Consider the following 12,729-nt stretch of genomic DNA (forward strand, 5'->3'; position numbering starts at 1 on the left):
AGAGAGGAGAATATAGTTGTGGATGATGGGGAGGACAAATTCCGTTGCGCCGTGGTATGGGCCCCACAATTCAGAGGTGTTAGGCGATAAGGAAAAGCATATGAGGTGGTTGAGGATCGGGAGAAAGGATACGAGGAGGCGGGTTTGGCGCAACACCTCCCTATGCATCACATGCAAATAGACATTCCTTGTTTGTTTGATCAACCATGAACACCAAGGGCAATGTCCGAATGGGATGATAAGCAGGAGGCGACATAGTCCAGAGACATTCGATGGGGATGATTCACAAAGTGATATTTGGAGTTTGAGTAGATCCCTATAATGGCATTGTCAAGTAGTAGCACATGCAACAACAAAAGGGGGTCCATGAGGCGGGGAACTTGAGTTGTCTTCCTTTTTTGTGGTAAACTTTCAACCTATTAATCTTCAATTATGACAGTACAACGAATATCAAAAATAACAAAAAATACATCCAAATCCGTAGAACACCTAGCGACGACTAAAAGCATTGAAGCGAGTCGAAGGCGCACCGCCTTCATCGCCCTCCCTCTCCAAGCCGGACAAAACTTGTTGTGGTAGAGAGTTGGAAGTCATCGTGTTAAGGCCCCCAAAGAACTAGTGCACCAGAACATCAACCGCCGCCGATGAAGAGAAGCATGTATCAAAAGGATTTAACATGAAGATATACGTACATAGTCAAACGAAGACAAGATCTGAGCAGATCCACCAAAGATGATCACCGACCGAATCTCGCGTGATCCATCGAAGACACACCTCCATACGCCCTCTGACGATGCTAGACACATCATCGGGACGGTGGCTAGGCAGGAAAAACCTTATTCCATCTTCTGGGAGCCGACACCATCTCGCCTTCTAGAATAGGACACAAACTCTAGCAAAACTCAAAGAAACACCTAAAAACGGAGCCTTCCCGCCAGTACGGGCCGGGATCCACCGCGTCCCATGACCCTAAGGCCACAGGAGACGAGGCACATCGACGGCGTTGCCGACGGAAGGCAGGAACCCTAGTCGTTTTTCCCTTGGAAGGAGAGACAAACGGACGAAGAGACACGTGAAGAAGTTGATGCTGTCACCGGTGGCAGAACGACAAAGAGAAGAGAGTACTCAGAAGAAGATGTGAGGTGAGCAGAATGTCCACGCATGGGATGTGTCGCGAGATGTTTTTGGTGAGCGGACATGATATAGGTTTGGGAATGAATTTTTTTCGTGCATAATCATAACACATGTCGAGTTAAAGTTTATTTAGTAGACCAAAAAATGATGACGTGATGCACTCTTTTGCTTTACCCAACCACATTAATTTGTCACATCTTCCAGTAGTACATTCAAACATCTCCACAAAAGATTTTATCAAAACCACAACACTAACATGTTAATTTTAGGGACGCCGCACAATCCGCACAGATATCTTCTCCCATACGACAACCGAGAAATCTCCCATCTCCCAGAGTAGAAACAGCGCAACTGGCCGCAGAAAATCTCCGCCCGCACCCAATTAATGTCTCCTCCCCGCTCGCACGTCGCCCGCGCCGCCTCTGCTTCCCGCCCATGAACCAACTCCATGGACCCGTCGCACAGGTAACCACAGCCAGCCCACCACACGGGACCCACATGCCGCTCCCCAGCCTCGAACACCGGCTCCACCTACGAAACCAGCGCCATGGAACTTCCCGCCAGTGCTCTCCCCCAACCCGCGCGCGAGCTACTAAACCCACGCCCCACCCCCACCCCATTCGCAACACACATCCCAGTAGTCCTCCTAGCCGCCGTCGCTTCGAACCCGGGAAGAAAACCCTACCGGCCTAGCCCCACACGCCGGCGCGGCGGCGAACCCCGGCCGATCGGCGCCGATGAGAGGGGGGAGGCGCGGGACGTGGAAAGTGCGGCGGGGAGGCGGCGCCGCCGCCGCTCGGCCGCCGCCGGACGAGCGCGCCGCCGACGTCCAGGTCATCGAACTCAGCGATGGTGAGTGATACGGGGCGCATGTGCGTGAACTCTTGCCTTTTTATTTCTCCTGCATTTCGGTTTAGATCGGGCGTCCAGGCGATTTTAGCTTGAGGTTTCGCCGGATTCACGTAGCTGTAGGTTGTTGGTCGGAACTTTAGGCGAGCTTCCGAGTAACTCGTTTGGTCGGGGTTGGAAATGACCGGCATTTGCCATGCATATGCGCGCACCGGTCGATTTCGTTTTCGAGAGCGCATCGATTGGTATTTTTCCCGACCCGAAACAAATTGTCCCCCAATCTTGTGAGTTGGATTTTTCTTCGCTTTTTTTTGTGGGACAACATCTTTTTCTTCGGTCAGTTTGCAGCGTCGAACTGTTGATCACTGTGTCAGATGCGAAATTTCGTTCGGATTATCACTTTTTTTTTTGCAATTTTATTTTACAGATGAGGTGAAGTCAGCAACGCAGACAAAACCACCGGAAGGTGTGACTAGAAGTTCAAATCTCTCCTGATCGATCGTCTCTTGAGGCGCGAACACGAAGCCCCATTCACGTTCTATACATTAACTAACTCCCTGTTTCTGTTTACAACTGATGACTGCATCGTAGTTTCCGCAAAGAACCTCGGGCGTCTCAGGAAGCGAACAGCCGCCGGTGGTACTGCAACTTCTGAGTTGCATGAGGACGAGGTGCAGGCTGCTGATGTCATGCCGAGCAATGGTGAAGGTATGAGTGTTGGGAGGAACACTCATATCTCTTTTGAGTTATTTTGTTAAATGTCCCTAGTGTGTGAGAAATTAATGGGGACCCAGTGCGAGACTAAAAATTAGACCATGAATGTAGAAATAATGAAAACATTGGTTTTACTTATTACCACTGCACATTTTCTGTCAACAAATTATAACCTGCCAAAAGGTTCATCTTGGAACTATTAACTGAAATGTGCCGTCCTTTTAGCACGAGGCAGTGGCACATGAGGATGAAATGTCCCATCCTTCCAGCATCATGGTTCTAAGATTAGAGCAATATGGCTTCTTTACACTATTCATTGGCAGAGGGAACACCTAGAGTTAGGTTTATGCGATTAATTTATTCCTTGATGGGCTGGATTGGGAGTTTTAAGTAGGGTAAAAGAGACACGTGAGGTGGAGAAACTATATCTAACATGAGATATTTCTCATCAAGTTATTTTATCTTTTAATGTCGAAGCTTCGCTAGTTTGTATTTTTATAGCTCATTAATTGTTCAGTTAAAAATAGTAAGTAGTATTTCCACTAGTCAAGAAAAAATTGGGGCCTCCAAGATTTTCGGGCCCCTGTGCACCAGCTGCACCTGTACATGCCCAAATACAGGCTGAATCTTTTTCATATGTTTGCATTTCTGTTGCAAGTGACATTCGATTCACTGATGTATAATTTGGTAGAATTATGTGCCTACATACATAAACGGAGTTAAATTTTCTATGCAACTGCAGCAATTCTTATCCAGATTTGTTTATTTTTGCATCATTATAAATTTTAACCCACCAAAATCTGCAGCCAAGATCTTCTTTTTGCCTATTAACGCAGAGACTTTCTAGCCTCTTGAAGTGACTGTAAACTTCTTTAATCTATTTTTAATAAGATAAGATATTTATCATAATTACACATAGCTAGATGTATTTGCAAACAGCGAGGATGGTAAGAGAGTGAGCTATTTACAGTTCTGAAACTTAAAAATGTATAAATTAGAGTGAAGTTGTTACATATGCCTTCTTTTGTTAATTCGAAATGGTGTTTCACATGTATTACAAGGTTACAATTTGTTTTACAATTTTGACTCACGATATTAGTTTGAACTTATTTCACTGCAGGTGGGCAACTGTTGCCTCCATGTAGAAGGTCCAAACGCCTACAGAGAGAACGAACTGAAAAGCAAGAATTGAGTAGCAGGGAGAGTCAGCATGATGTATTTGTGAACAGTGAGGATGGTAAGAGTGAGTTGCTTTCAGTTTTGTAGCTTGAAGATGTATGAATTAGAGTGAAGTTGTCATGTATGTCTTGATATGTAAATTCCAAATGGTGTGTCAGAGTCCAAAATGTTGGTTCGACGAAGGAGGCCAAACCACCTCAGAAAGAGATTTACATCCGAGTATTTCAGTGGTGAATGGAATGAAGACAAATATATATCGCGGAGCAGCTCTGATGATGGTATGCTCAAGTGTTCAACTTTTTGTGTGCTAAATTTGTCAAAATGTTGTCTTAACCAACCAAAATACTCCCTACAAAATGATACAGCCATATAACCATTCTTCTGTGGCAAATAATTTAAAGTTTGCATTGTGCAGATGATGATCACTTGCCCCCCCAGCGAAGGTCAAAGCGTCTTTGGCACAGAATGGGAACTAGCAAAGATGCATACAACGGCGATTCTGATAGTGACACTGTAGATAGTAAGTGGGCATACTTTGTGATCAATATTTTTGTTTACATTTTGTTACCATGATTCTCCCTTTTCTGTGTGTTTTGCTTCATAAACTCTCCATATGCATTTTTCTGGAGTAAATTGAGCAGCCTTTTGGAAGCATTTCTCTTCTTTTGAAAAAACTAAGTCGGATAACCAAGGATCCTTATAAGATGATACGATGGAGGACCATGCTTGCTTATTGTCTTTGTTTCATTGCACAATAAATTTCATGATTTGGTTTTGAATTCGTTCAAACTTGTAACCTTCACTTACTTCCCATATCATTTGATCAGATGCCCCCTCTTGATTAGACTTAAGTTCTTATGAACACACCCACATAGTGGATTAAGCACTACCACATCTTTTCAAATCATGTAATTTGTATTTATTCTGTGCACCCATATAGTAATTTGTATTTATTCTGTGCCAATTAGGTGATCATGTGCCATACAAAATTTTCTCCAACATTAAATTTTACTTTTGAAATCACCACAGATCATAGGAAGGCAATTCCATGCAGAAGAATGTCAAAGCGCCTACAGCAGAAACAGAAGGCTGATCATGTTTCAGATGTAAATTCACAAAAAATAGTCTGTTAACTCCTGCTCTTCATGAAGTAATAAATCTTTCCTGTTCATTTTTAGGAGAATTGCACTAAAGCTTCTCTGTGCATGTTGCCAACGTCTAAATCTTCAGGATCAGGTATAAATAAGTTATCGATTTGTTGAAAACCGTCAGTTTATTGCCCTTGCGGTGGGTTTTACGGTGCCAATATTATGCACAATTAGTATTTTTTTTATAAAGGGCATTTTTATTAACTCAAAACGTAGTATCAAGCGGATACAAAGCATGATGAGCAACACCCAGCCTCTGCATAACTAAGATGCACAAAGCCAAACACTTACAAACTGACAAAAGATAAAAAAATCGGACATATTGACAACAGTAGAGTCATATAGGACCTACACTGCGCCACCAGTAAATGCACAGTTGGTACTTGACAGCCAACTCATCACTGAAATTTCTAAAACTCTTGTATAACTATTACTATATGTGTCTGTATATGCATGTACCATTCATGAATTAATGTTCTCAAGTGAAAACTAAACAGTGGATGTTGCAGCCATACCAACTTAATTATGCTTGCTGTAGCTTGCCGCTGTGACAGTGCAGACTCATGTTCATGCATTTTTTCTGCCTTTTAATGACCTGTCGGGTACCTGTGTGCTTGTTGCGAGGTTAATATAACATGAACTTTCTATTTTGTACCAGATGATGAGCTATTGCGTAGCACTGTAAAACTTTGCAAAAGCGCTTCTAGTGGACCTACTTGCTCAATATGTAAGGTATATGTTATTTCTGTGAGGAATTTTGTAAGGTTTGCTTGAGCTGTTTTTTTTCATCACCTTGTATCCGTCAATCTTATGTGATTTTTTTGTGCACAGAGTGGAGCCGGTAGCTGTCTTCTGATCCAGTGCCAGAACACAAGCTGTTCTCGTAGCTTCCACACCTTCTGTCTTAGTCCTCCGATGCAGGATAGTAGAGGCACTTTGGAATGTCCTCTCTGCAAAATCGATCAAGCATCCTTGGCTAAGGGGACGGAAGTATATGCCTTAAAAAAGGTCCAAACACTTGTTGGTTGCAGACGGGTAATTCTTCAGGAGTCAGATTTCCAGTATCAAATGCTCGTGAAATGGCAATCACTTTCTCATCATCACGACTGCTGGGTTTGTTTTTCTCCTTGCCACATTCTTGTTTATTGTAGCTGCCTTGGCATTGCTGTCGGCCCCTATTGCCACATACTCATGTATCGCCATGTCTCGTTAGCTACATATATTTCCTTTGTTAGAATGGTTTTTGTCTATGTGATGTCAGTACAATCAATGTGAAATTTGTAATTATTTTACTGAACATCTGGATTTTACATGCTCTAGGTTCCACTTGATTGGCTTCGTGTTTTTGAGCCTCAACGAGCACGAACCTACATAAGCAAGAATACGTAAGCCCCTTGCCTTCTATAATTGCTGCTATTATTCTTTCGTCAGATCTGAAGCTGTCCTTTTGATGCCAATTATCTAGTTGGTCCATGTAGGCAAAGTTTTCTTCATTGACGTGTTATGAACTATGTATCTATGTAATCTTTGAACAGTCAAACAAGTATTCCTTTTACATGCAGTTTAAGTCTGCTATCTACTGATTTGTTTTCTCCTTCTGGTTACTCTATAAGACCTGAATGAATAATGAACTGTAATGAACTCACACTTGCCATTTAAAAAAAAATTGCCCTGTGTTCTTAACTGGTACCACTTCTTTTGAATGCTCTCTCATATTCTTTCTTATGATTATACAAACTTATTGCAACAGCTTACCTAAAGAGGCATACTCGGAGGATCAAAGGAAACCTGAATGGCTTGAAGTAGATCGTGCCATTGCATGCCGCCGGAAGTTTGGTTATGATGGTTTATGTGACGTCCTGGCTAGTTTTGATAATAATGAAGATTTTGAGGGACACGAGTTCCTCGTGAAATGGAAAGGACTTGACTATTGTGATGCCACATGGGAGTCGTATTTCACGGAAGGCGTGCCATCAGCTGTTTCTATGCTTGTCCAAAGGCATAAAAATACTGTACGAAGCCCGATGAACATTGACGTGATGGTCCCAGAAAATGTACTATACAATTACCAGGTTCAGGGGTTACAATGGATTCTTGACAATTTCAAATCTAGGAGGAGCGTTATTCTTGCTGGTATGTTCATGAACTGTAAAGTCAAAATCGACGCATTGTATGTTATACTATTATTTCAGTATATATGACCCAAGTATTATTCAAATATTGTTGCAAGGGCTTCTTACATATTTTTTTGAGATAACAAAAGTTTTGCATCTTAATGCATTTTAATACATATGGAGTTTTTATGTACAATGATTATTATGTACTCCCTCCGTCTCAAAATTCTTGTCTTAGATTTGTGTAGATACGGATGTACCTAATACTAAAACATGACTTGATACATCCGTACAAATCTAAGACAAGAATTTTGGGACAGAGGGAGTACAAATTTATCGCGATGGAATCTGGCACTCTGTCCATCCGGAATTAGTTGACACTCAAACGGATGTATCTGATTCATCAGTTTAAGCATCAACTAATTCCGGACGGAGGCAGTATTAACTTTGGTTCCTTCTGAAATAACCCGGTCTGAAGAGATACTTTTACTTTTCTTACCAAAGACATCGATGTAGGGTGTTACTTGTGAATTACTGCATGCATATGTCTTGGAAGAAGCTTCTTGGCGTAATTCTTGATTGTTCTTTTCTCATTTATATTGTAAAGACAATAACGGAAAATTTTCCTTTTCTTTTTCTATTTTTAGATGAAATGGGTCTTGGCAAAACTGTCCAAGTTGTTTGCTTTCTCAACCGCATAATCAAAGGAAGTCTGACCACATCTCCTGCATTGGTCATTGTTCCCAAGAGCATCCTACTGCAATGGGAAAAGGTTTGTATAACCTTCATGATCTTCTGCCATAGTATCCTGAACGTTTGTAGTGAAGGAGCTCAAATCATTGTCCTTAACTCTTCATACTGTGTCAAATGTAATTTCTGGATGCATGTTCTCTGTATTAGGAATTTGATCGCTGGGCACATGATCTTAGTATTGTTGTTTACCAAGGAGATAAGGACTCCATAAAGTGTATTCAAGCTCATGAACTGTACTCTTCCAAAGGGAAGACTCTGTTTGATGCTCTAGTGACAAGTTATGAGATTGTCCAAATTGATAAAGCAGTTCTAAAAAAGATTAAGTGGTCAACGATTGTCAGTAAGTTTTTTTTAGCTGCATCGAGGTTATCTAGTCTTAATTTGTCTCTGTTATTAGCCTGAAAGTTAACATTTCTGCTGTCGTACATCACCTCCCTTTCGCTTCAGTTGATGAGGCTCACAGATTGAAGACGCTTGATTGTAATCTTGCATCCTGCCTATTGAAATATAGCTCAGATTTCCGGTTGCTACTTACAGTAAGTCTTCCATACCCTAGCCCTAGGTGTACTTTTGCCTAATTTGAGAAGTAATGATTTGTCCCATCTGGTCTAATTCTGGGAATTCCATCTGTGTCATGCAAACTATTACACCCTGTTTACCTCAGATCCTTGGAAGTTTGTACTTTAGCCGTGATGTATATTGTGTACCATAAGGGCTCACTCATATTTTGTGATATCATTGATTTGGATGTGTGCATACCAGCTTGGTATCATTGATTTCCTTGTTTTTAGAAAGAGCTCTGTCAAAAAATTTCATCAGAAAGAGGTCTATAGACTTTTGAGGGAATGAATCATTTGCCTACTGTAGTTGTTTAGGAGCAAATATTTCAACTCCACACTGCCCGTAGGCATTTCGGAATAGTTATCTTAAATAGTAAGCTTTATAAAGTTATTCCCCAGTCCTATGATTCCATAGACCAAATAAAATGTTATTTGAGGCATATATAGCTTATAGTACTTCTCATTGAAATGCATTTTAATTGCCCTTTTCTGGAATGATCTGATCATGTGGTTGGACCTTGGTCCTCTTTCTCTTCGCCGTACAGGGAACACCATTCCAAAATAACGTCCTGGAGTTGTTTTCATTGCTTCATTATATTGATCCAAATGAGTTCTCTGACCCAAAGGATGATCTGTTGTTCTCACCAATTGAATCTGAGCGTGGTCTGACAATAGATGAAAAAATCGCCCGCATTCCTGAGATTTTAAAGCCTAGGTGATTTTTCTCTCTAATGATGAAGTTATATACTTTGTTTATTTCATAACTTGGATGTGGCTCTTAGTTCTTTCATGTTTGGTTTGCTAGGATGTTGAGGAGATTGAAAGCTGATGTGCTAAAAGATTCTATGCCAACAAAGAAGTGGGTAGAAGTTCCGTGTGCACTTACAGATTCTCAGAGAGATCTTTACATTAATATTCTAGAGAAGAACTACTCAAAGTTGAACAGTGCTATTCAGGATGGTCAGTCAAAGAGTTTTCACTTGCATTTATTGTTAGTTTATATGTACTTTTCTAGTTTGTCTTAATCTGCATCAAATTCTCTTGATAAAGCTGGTTTCTGCTAATGTTATTCTCGACCATGCATATAAACGTGTGCCACTTTGTATTAGAGAACACTCGGAGAAGTTGTTTAGTACAATGCCACTAGTGTCAGCGACAAACAATCAAAAGAGAACTTATAGCAACAAAAACAGGGCTACAAGAAAGCAAAAACTAGGCTACAGAACAGCAAAACCTGGCTAGTCAGTTCTGGGTGTCTAGCATGCAACAGTCACTTCCTGTGATCCCTAGTGCTAGTGAAGCCGCCATAAGTTTGTCTCTGTCGACGACTTGTAGTCCAGCCTCCACCTGTAAAATACGCAGGTGTTGCAATGCCTCCAGGTGGCTGGTTTGTGCTAACATTATGGCATTATGCGTGGGAAGTTTAAATATAGGAGAGCATTTTTTGCAAAGCGAGTGATATCTGTCCAATGCAACTTCTTTAGGCCTTCAATTTAGCATGGCCTTCTAGTGGTACGTGCTTTTACCACCAGTCACTTAATTGCAACACTACTAGAAAAACGGGGTCATCCCACGAAAATCTTGGAAGCTCACCAACTATACTTGGATTGATCTATGCCTAAACTTAAATGGCACATACACTTCAAGCTTAGATTTTCTGATCAGCAAATTACAATGGCAAAGAACAAATTTCAGGGCACTCACCGACAGCATTTTTGACTTGTGGAACTTGCTTGCCTTGAAGTATTATCTGTATTACCATTTTCTCATGGAGTATCTCTGAGTGGTGGGAACCAAGTTATCTAACTTCACAGAATGTTCTTATAATTGGGCTTATGTACTTGTGCTAGCCAAGTAGTATTTACATTGGGGCTGACAGATTTGTGTGCACTTTTTCAGGTAGGAAGCGTTCTCTGAACAACGTACTAATGGAACTGCGAAAATGCTGCAATCATCCGGTAGATTTTGCATCCATTTAGTTGTTGAAGGCTACATCTACTTCCCTTGAATCTTTCTTGCCATAAACTTGTGGAATTCCATGTGTCTTGATATTTTATGATAAGGAACATTTTGACAAAGATTTGTGTGAGGTGGCGATATAACATATTTAGTGCAGTGTGTCATGCATTTGAATTCTGCATTCTGTAGTATGTTTTGATGCAAACTAATAGATTTTAACTTTAAGTCTCGCTTCTCCTGCTAATTTGTTTCACCTTCTCCAGTATTTGTTTACAGGATCGGATGGTAAACAACATGCAGGAGAAGATGTTCTCCAATCACTAGTTTCTGCATCAGGGAAACTTCAACTCTTACAGAAGGTGCCTTGACCTACTACTACTGCATCCTATCTAGCGTTGCTTGCTTATTTGTTCCATATGTTTTGTTCTTGGATGTAATAATCGTCAATTCTTAATCTGCAGTTGCTCCCAAAATTGAAAGAGAGAGGGAACCGTGTATTGATTTTCTCCCAGATGACGAAGATGCTTGATATTCTTGAGGACTTCCTTTCTTTCCTGGGATACACATATGCACGGTATGTTTCATTAATCAGACCTATTCAATCTTCTGATGGATATATGGTTCCATTTATCCTATCCTACAGTGATGCTCAATATTTCTTCAGTCGTTTCAGAGTATAGCTGACATTTTTTCTCTTTCTTCTTTTGACTTAATATATCTGTGTTGGCGTGCAGCATTGATGGACAGACAGCACTCTCTGAGAGGCAGGAGAGCATAAAAGAATACAACAACGCTGAAAGTGAAACATTTATTTTCTTGATGTCAACTCGTGCTGGTGGTATAGGTATTGACCTGGTATGAATTCTAATACTCACAGCCTCATCTGTTTTTATTTCTTCCACTTTATGGAACTGGACTAACATTATTCAATATTATGGCAGCCTGGTGCTGATAGAGTAATTATATATGGTGAGTGGTTTTTAGTTATCTGCTTCATTCACCTTAAATCCTCTTGGCACTTATTTTTCCTTTGCGTGTTCAGATCCAGACTTCAATCCATTTATGGACTTGCAAGCACAGTCCAGGGCTCACCGGATTGGCCAGACCCGACCGGTGGTTGTTTACCAGCTTATTACAAAATGTTCTGTTGAAGCGAAGATATTGCAGAAGTCTAAGCAGAAGCTGGCCATTGAAAATATTTTAATGAACTCTTCCAAGAAGCCGCCAAGTGCAGATGAGCTGAAGTCCATTCTACTACATGGAGCCAAGATAATTCAGGACAAAAAGGAGATTAAAGCTGTATCAATCCATTATGACGACGAGGCCATTCAGAATCTCCTCAAGCTAGATCCTTCGAGCGACGAGATGTGCACTTCAGAATGCAACGGCTATCTTGGCGGCATCGAGAGCTTTCCTCATGGTGCCGAGGACGTAGTACCTCCCTCCCCCAAGGTTGAGGAATTAAAAGTATTCAAGCCTGCCACTCCCAAGGTGGATCTTGGCCGCGGGAGAAGGCAGAGGAACCTCGTGAAGTATTTCGAGGAGACGGACAATGAAGACAGTGATGACATGTACGCTCCAGAGGCTTCCTCCGAGTCCAGTAGCTCTTCCTCTGATGATGAAACAGATGAAGAAATTCCTGAAGTAGCACGCGCTAGAACTGAAGTAGACATGAAAGCTGAAACAGTGAGCGTTGTGAAGCCAGAAGTAGCTCCCGTTCCAGCCCCTCTTCCTCAGAGTCAGAGTCCGGCAGCTCTTCCTCAGATGAAACGGAAGAGGTTAAGCCTATTGTAGCAGGCGTGAAGTCTCAAGCGTCCGGCAGCTCTTCCTCGGAGTCCGGTAGCTCTTCCTCAGAGTCAGAGTCTGGCGGCTCTTCCTAGGATGATGAAACCGAAGAGGTTAAGTCTGTTGTAGCACCTGACAGTTGATGCAGAAACTCAGGCTAGTCGTCCATTCCTTTTGTATAGGATTATCTATATAACTGCGTAAGTAGAATTATGTGGCTGATTTATATGCCGACTTTTGGGGCATCTGCCCATGTATGGTGAGAACTGACGAGTGATGACACCTTTATTACCTTATTTATTATGGTTGTTGATATATAGCTAGTACGTAAGAATTATGAGTGATGGCATCTACTCCCTCCGTTCTGAATTACTTGTCGCGGATATGGATGTGTCTAGATGTATTTTAGTTTTAGATACATGGATGTGTCTAGATGTATTTTAGTTTTAGATACATCCATTTCTACGACGAGTAATTTAGAACGGAGGGAGTATATATTACCTTGTTATAAGAATTATGGTTCCTGATACTGTC

The 12,729-nt window shown here is 41.4% G+C and overlaps 1 protein-coding gene across 1 annotated transcript; it reads left to right on the forward strand.

The window, feature by feature from the left end:
- The first annotated feature begins 1,741 nt into the window (after window positions 1-1,741).
- Window positions 1,742-12,518, forward strand: LOC123062957 (CHD3-type chromatin-remodeling factor PICKLE). The gene is made up of 23 exons (XM_044486662.1): window positions 1,742-1,986; window positions 2,411-2,449; window positions 2,575-2,691; window positions 3,818-3,934; window positions 4,035-4,154; window positions 4,292-4,396; window positions 4,906-4,982; window positions 5,055-5,112; window positions 5,683-5,756; window positions 5,856-6,137; window positions 6,345-6,409; window positions 6,775-7,157; window positions 7,786-7,910; window positions 8,039-8,231; window positions 8,339-8,427; window positions 8,997-9,166; window positions 9,257-9,411; window positions 10,351-10,409; window positions 10,674-10,769; window positions 10,872-10,984; window positions 11,145-11,265; window positions 11,352-11,379; window positions 11,453-12,518. The coding sequence occupies exons 1-23, from the start codon at window positions 1,872-1,874 to the stop codon at window positions 12,202-12,204; spliced, it is 3,453 nt and encodes a 1,150-aa protein (XP_044342597.1). The 5' UTR covers window positions 1,742-1,871; the 3' UTR covers window positions 12,205-12,518.
- Window positions 12,519-12,729: the final 211 nt, after the last annotated feature.

Source organism: Triticum aestivum, chromosome 3A (genome assembly GCF_018294505.1).
Source record: "Triticum aestivum cultivar Chinese Spring chromosome 3A, IWGSC CS RefSeq v2.1, whole genome shotgun sequence".
NCBI classification, from domain to species: Eukaryota; Viridiplantae; Streptophyta; class Magnoliopsida; order Poales; family Poaceae; genus Triticum; species Triticum aestivum.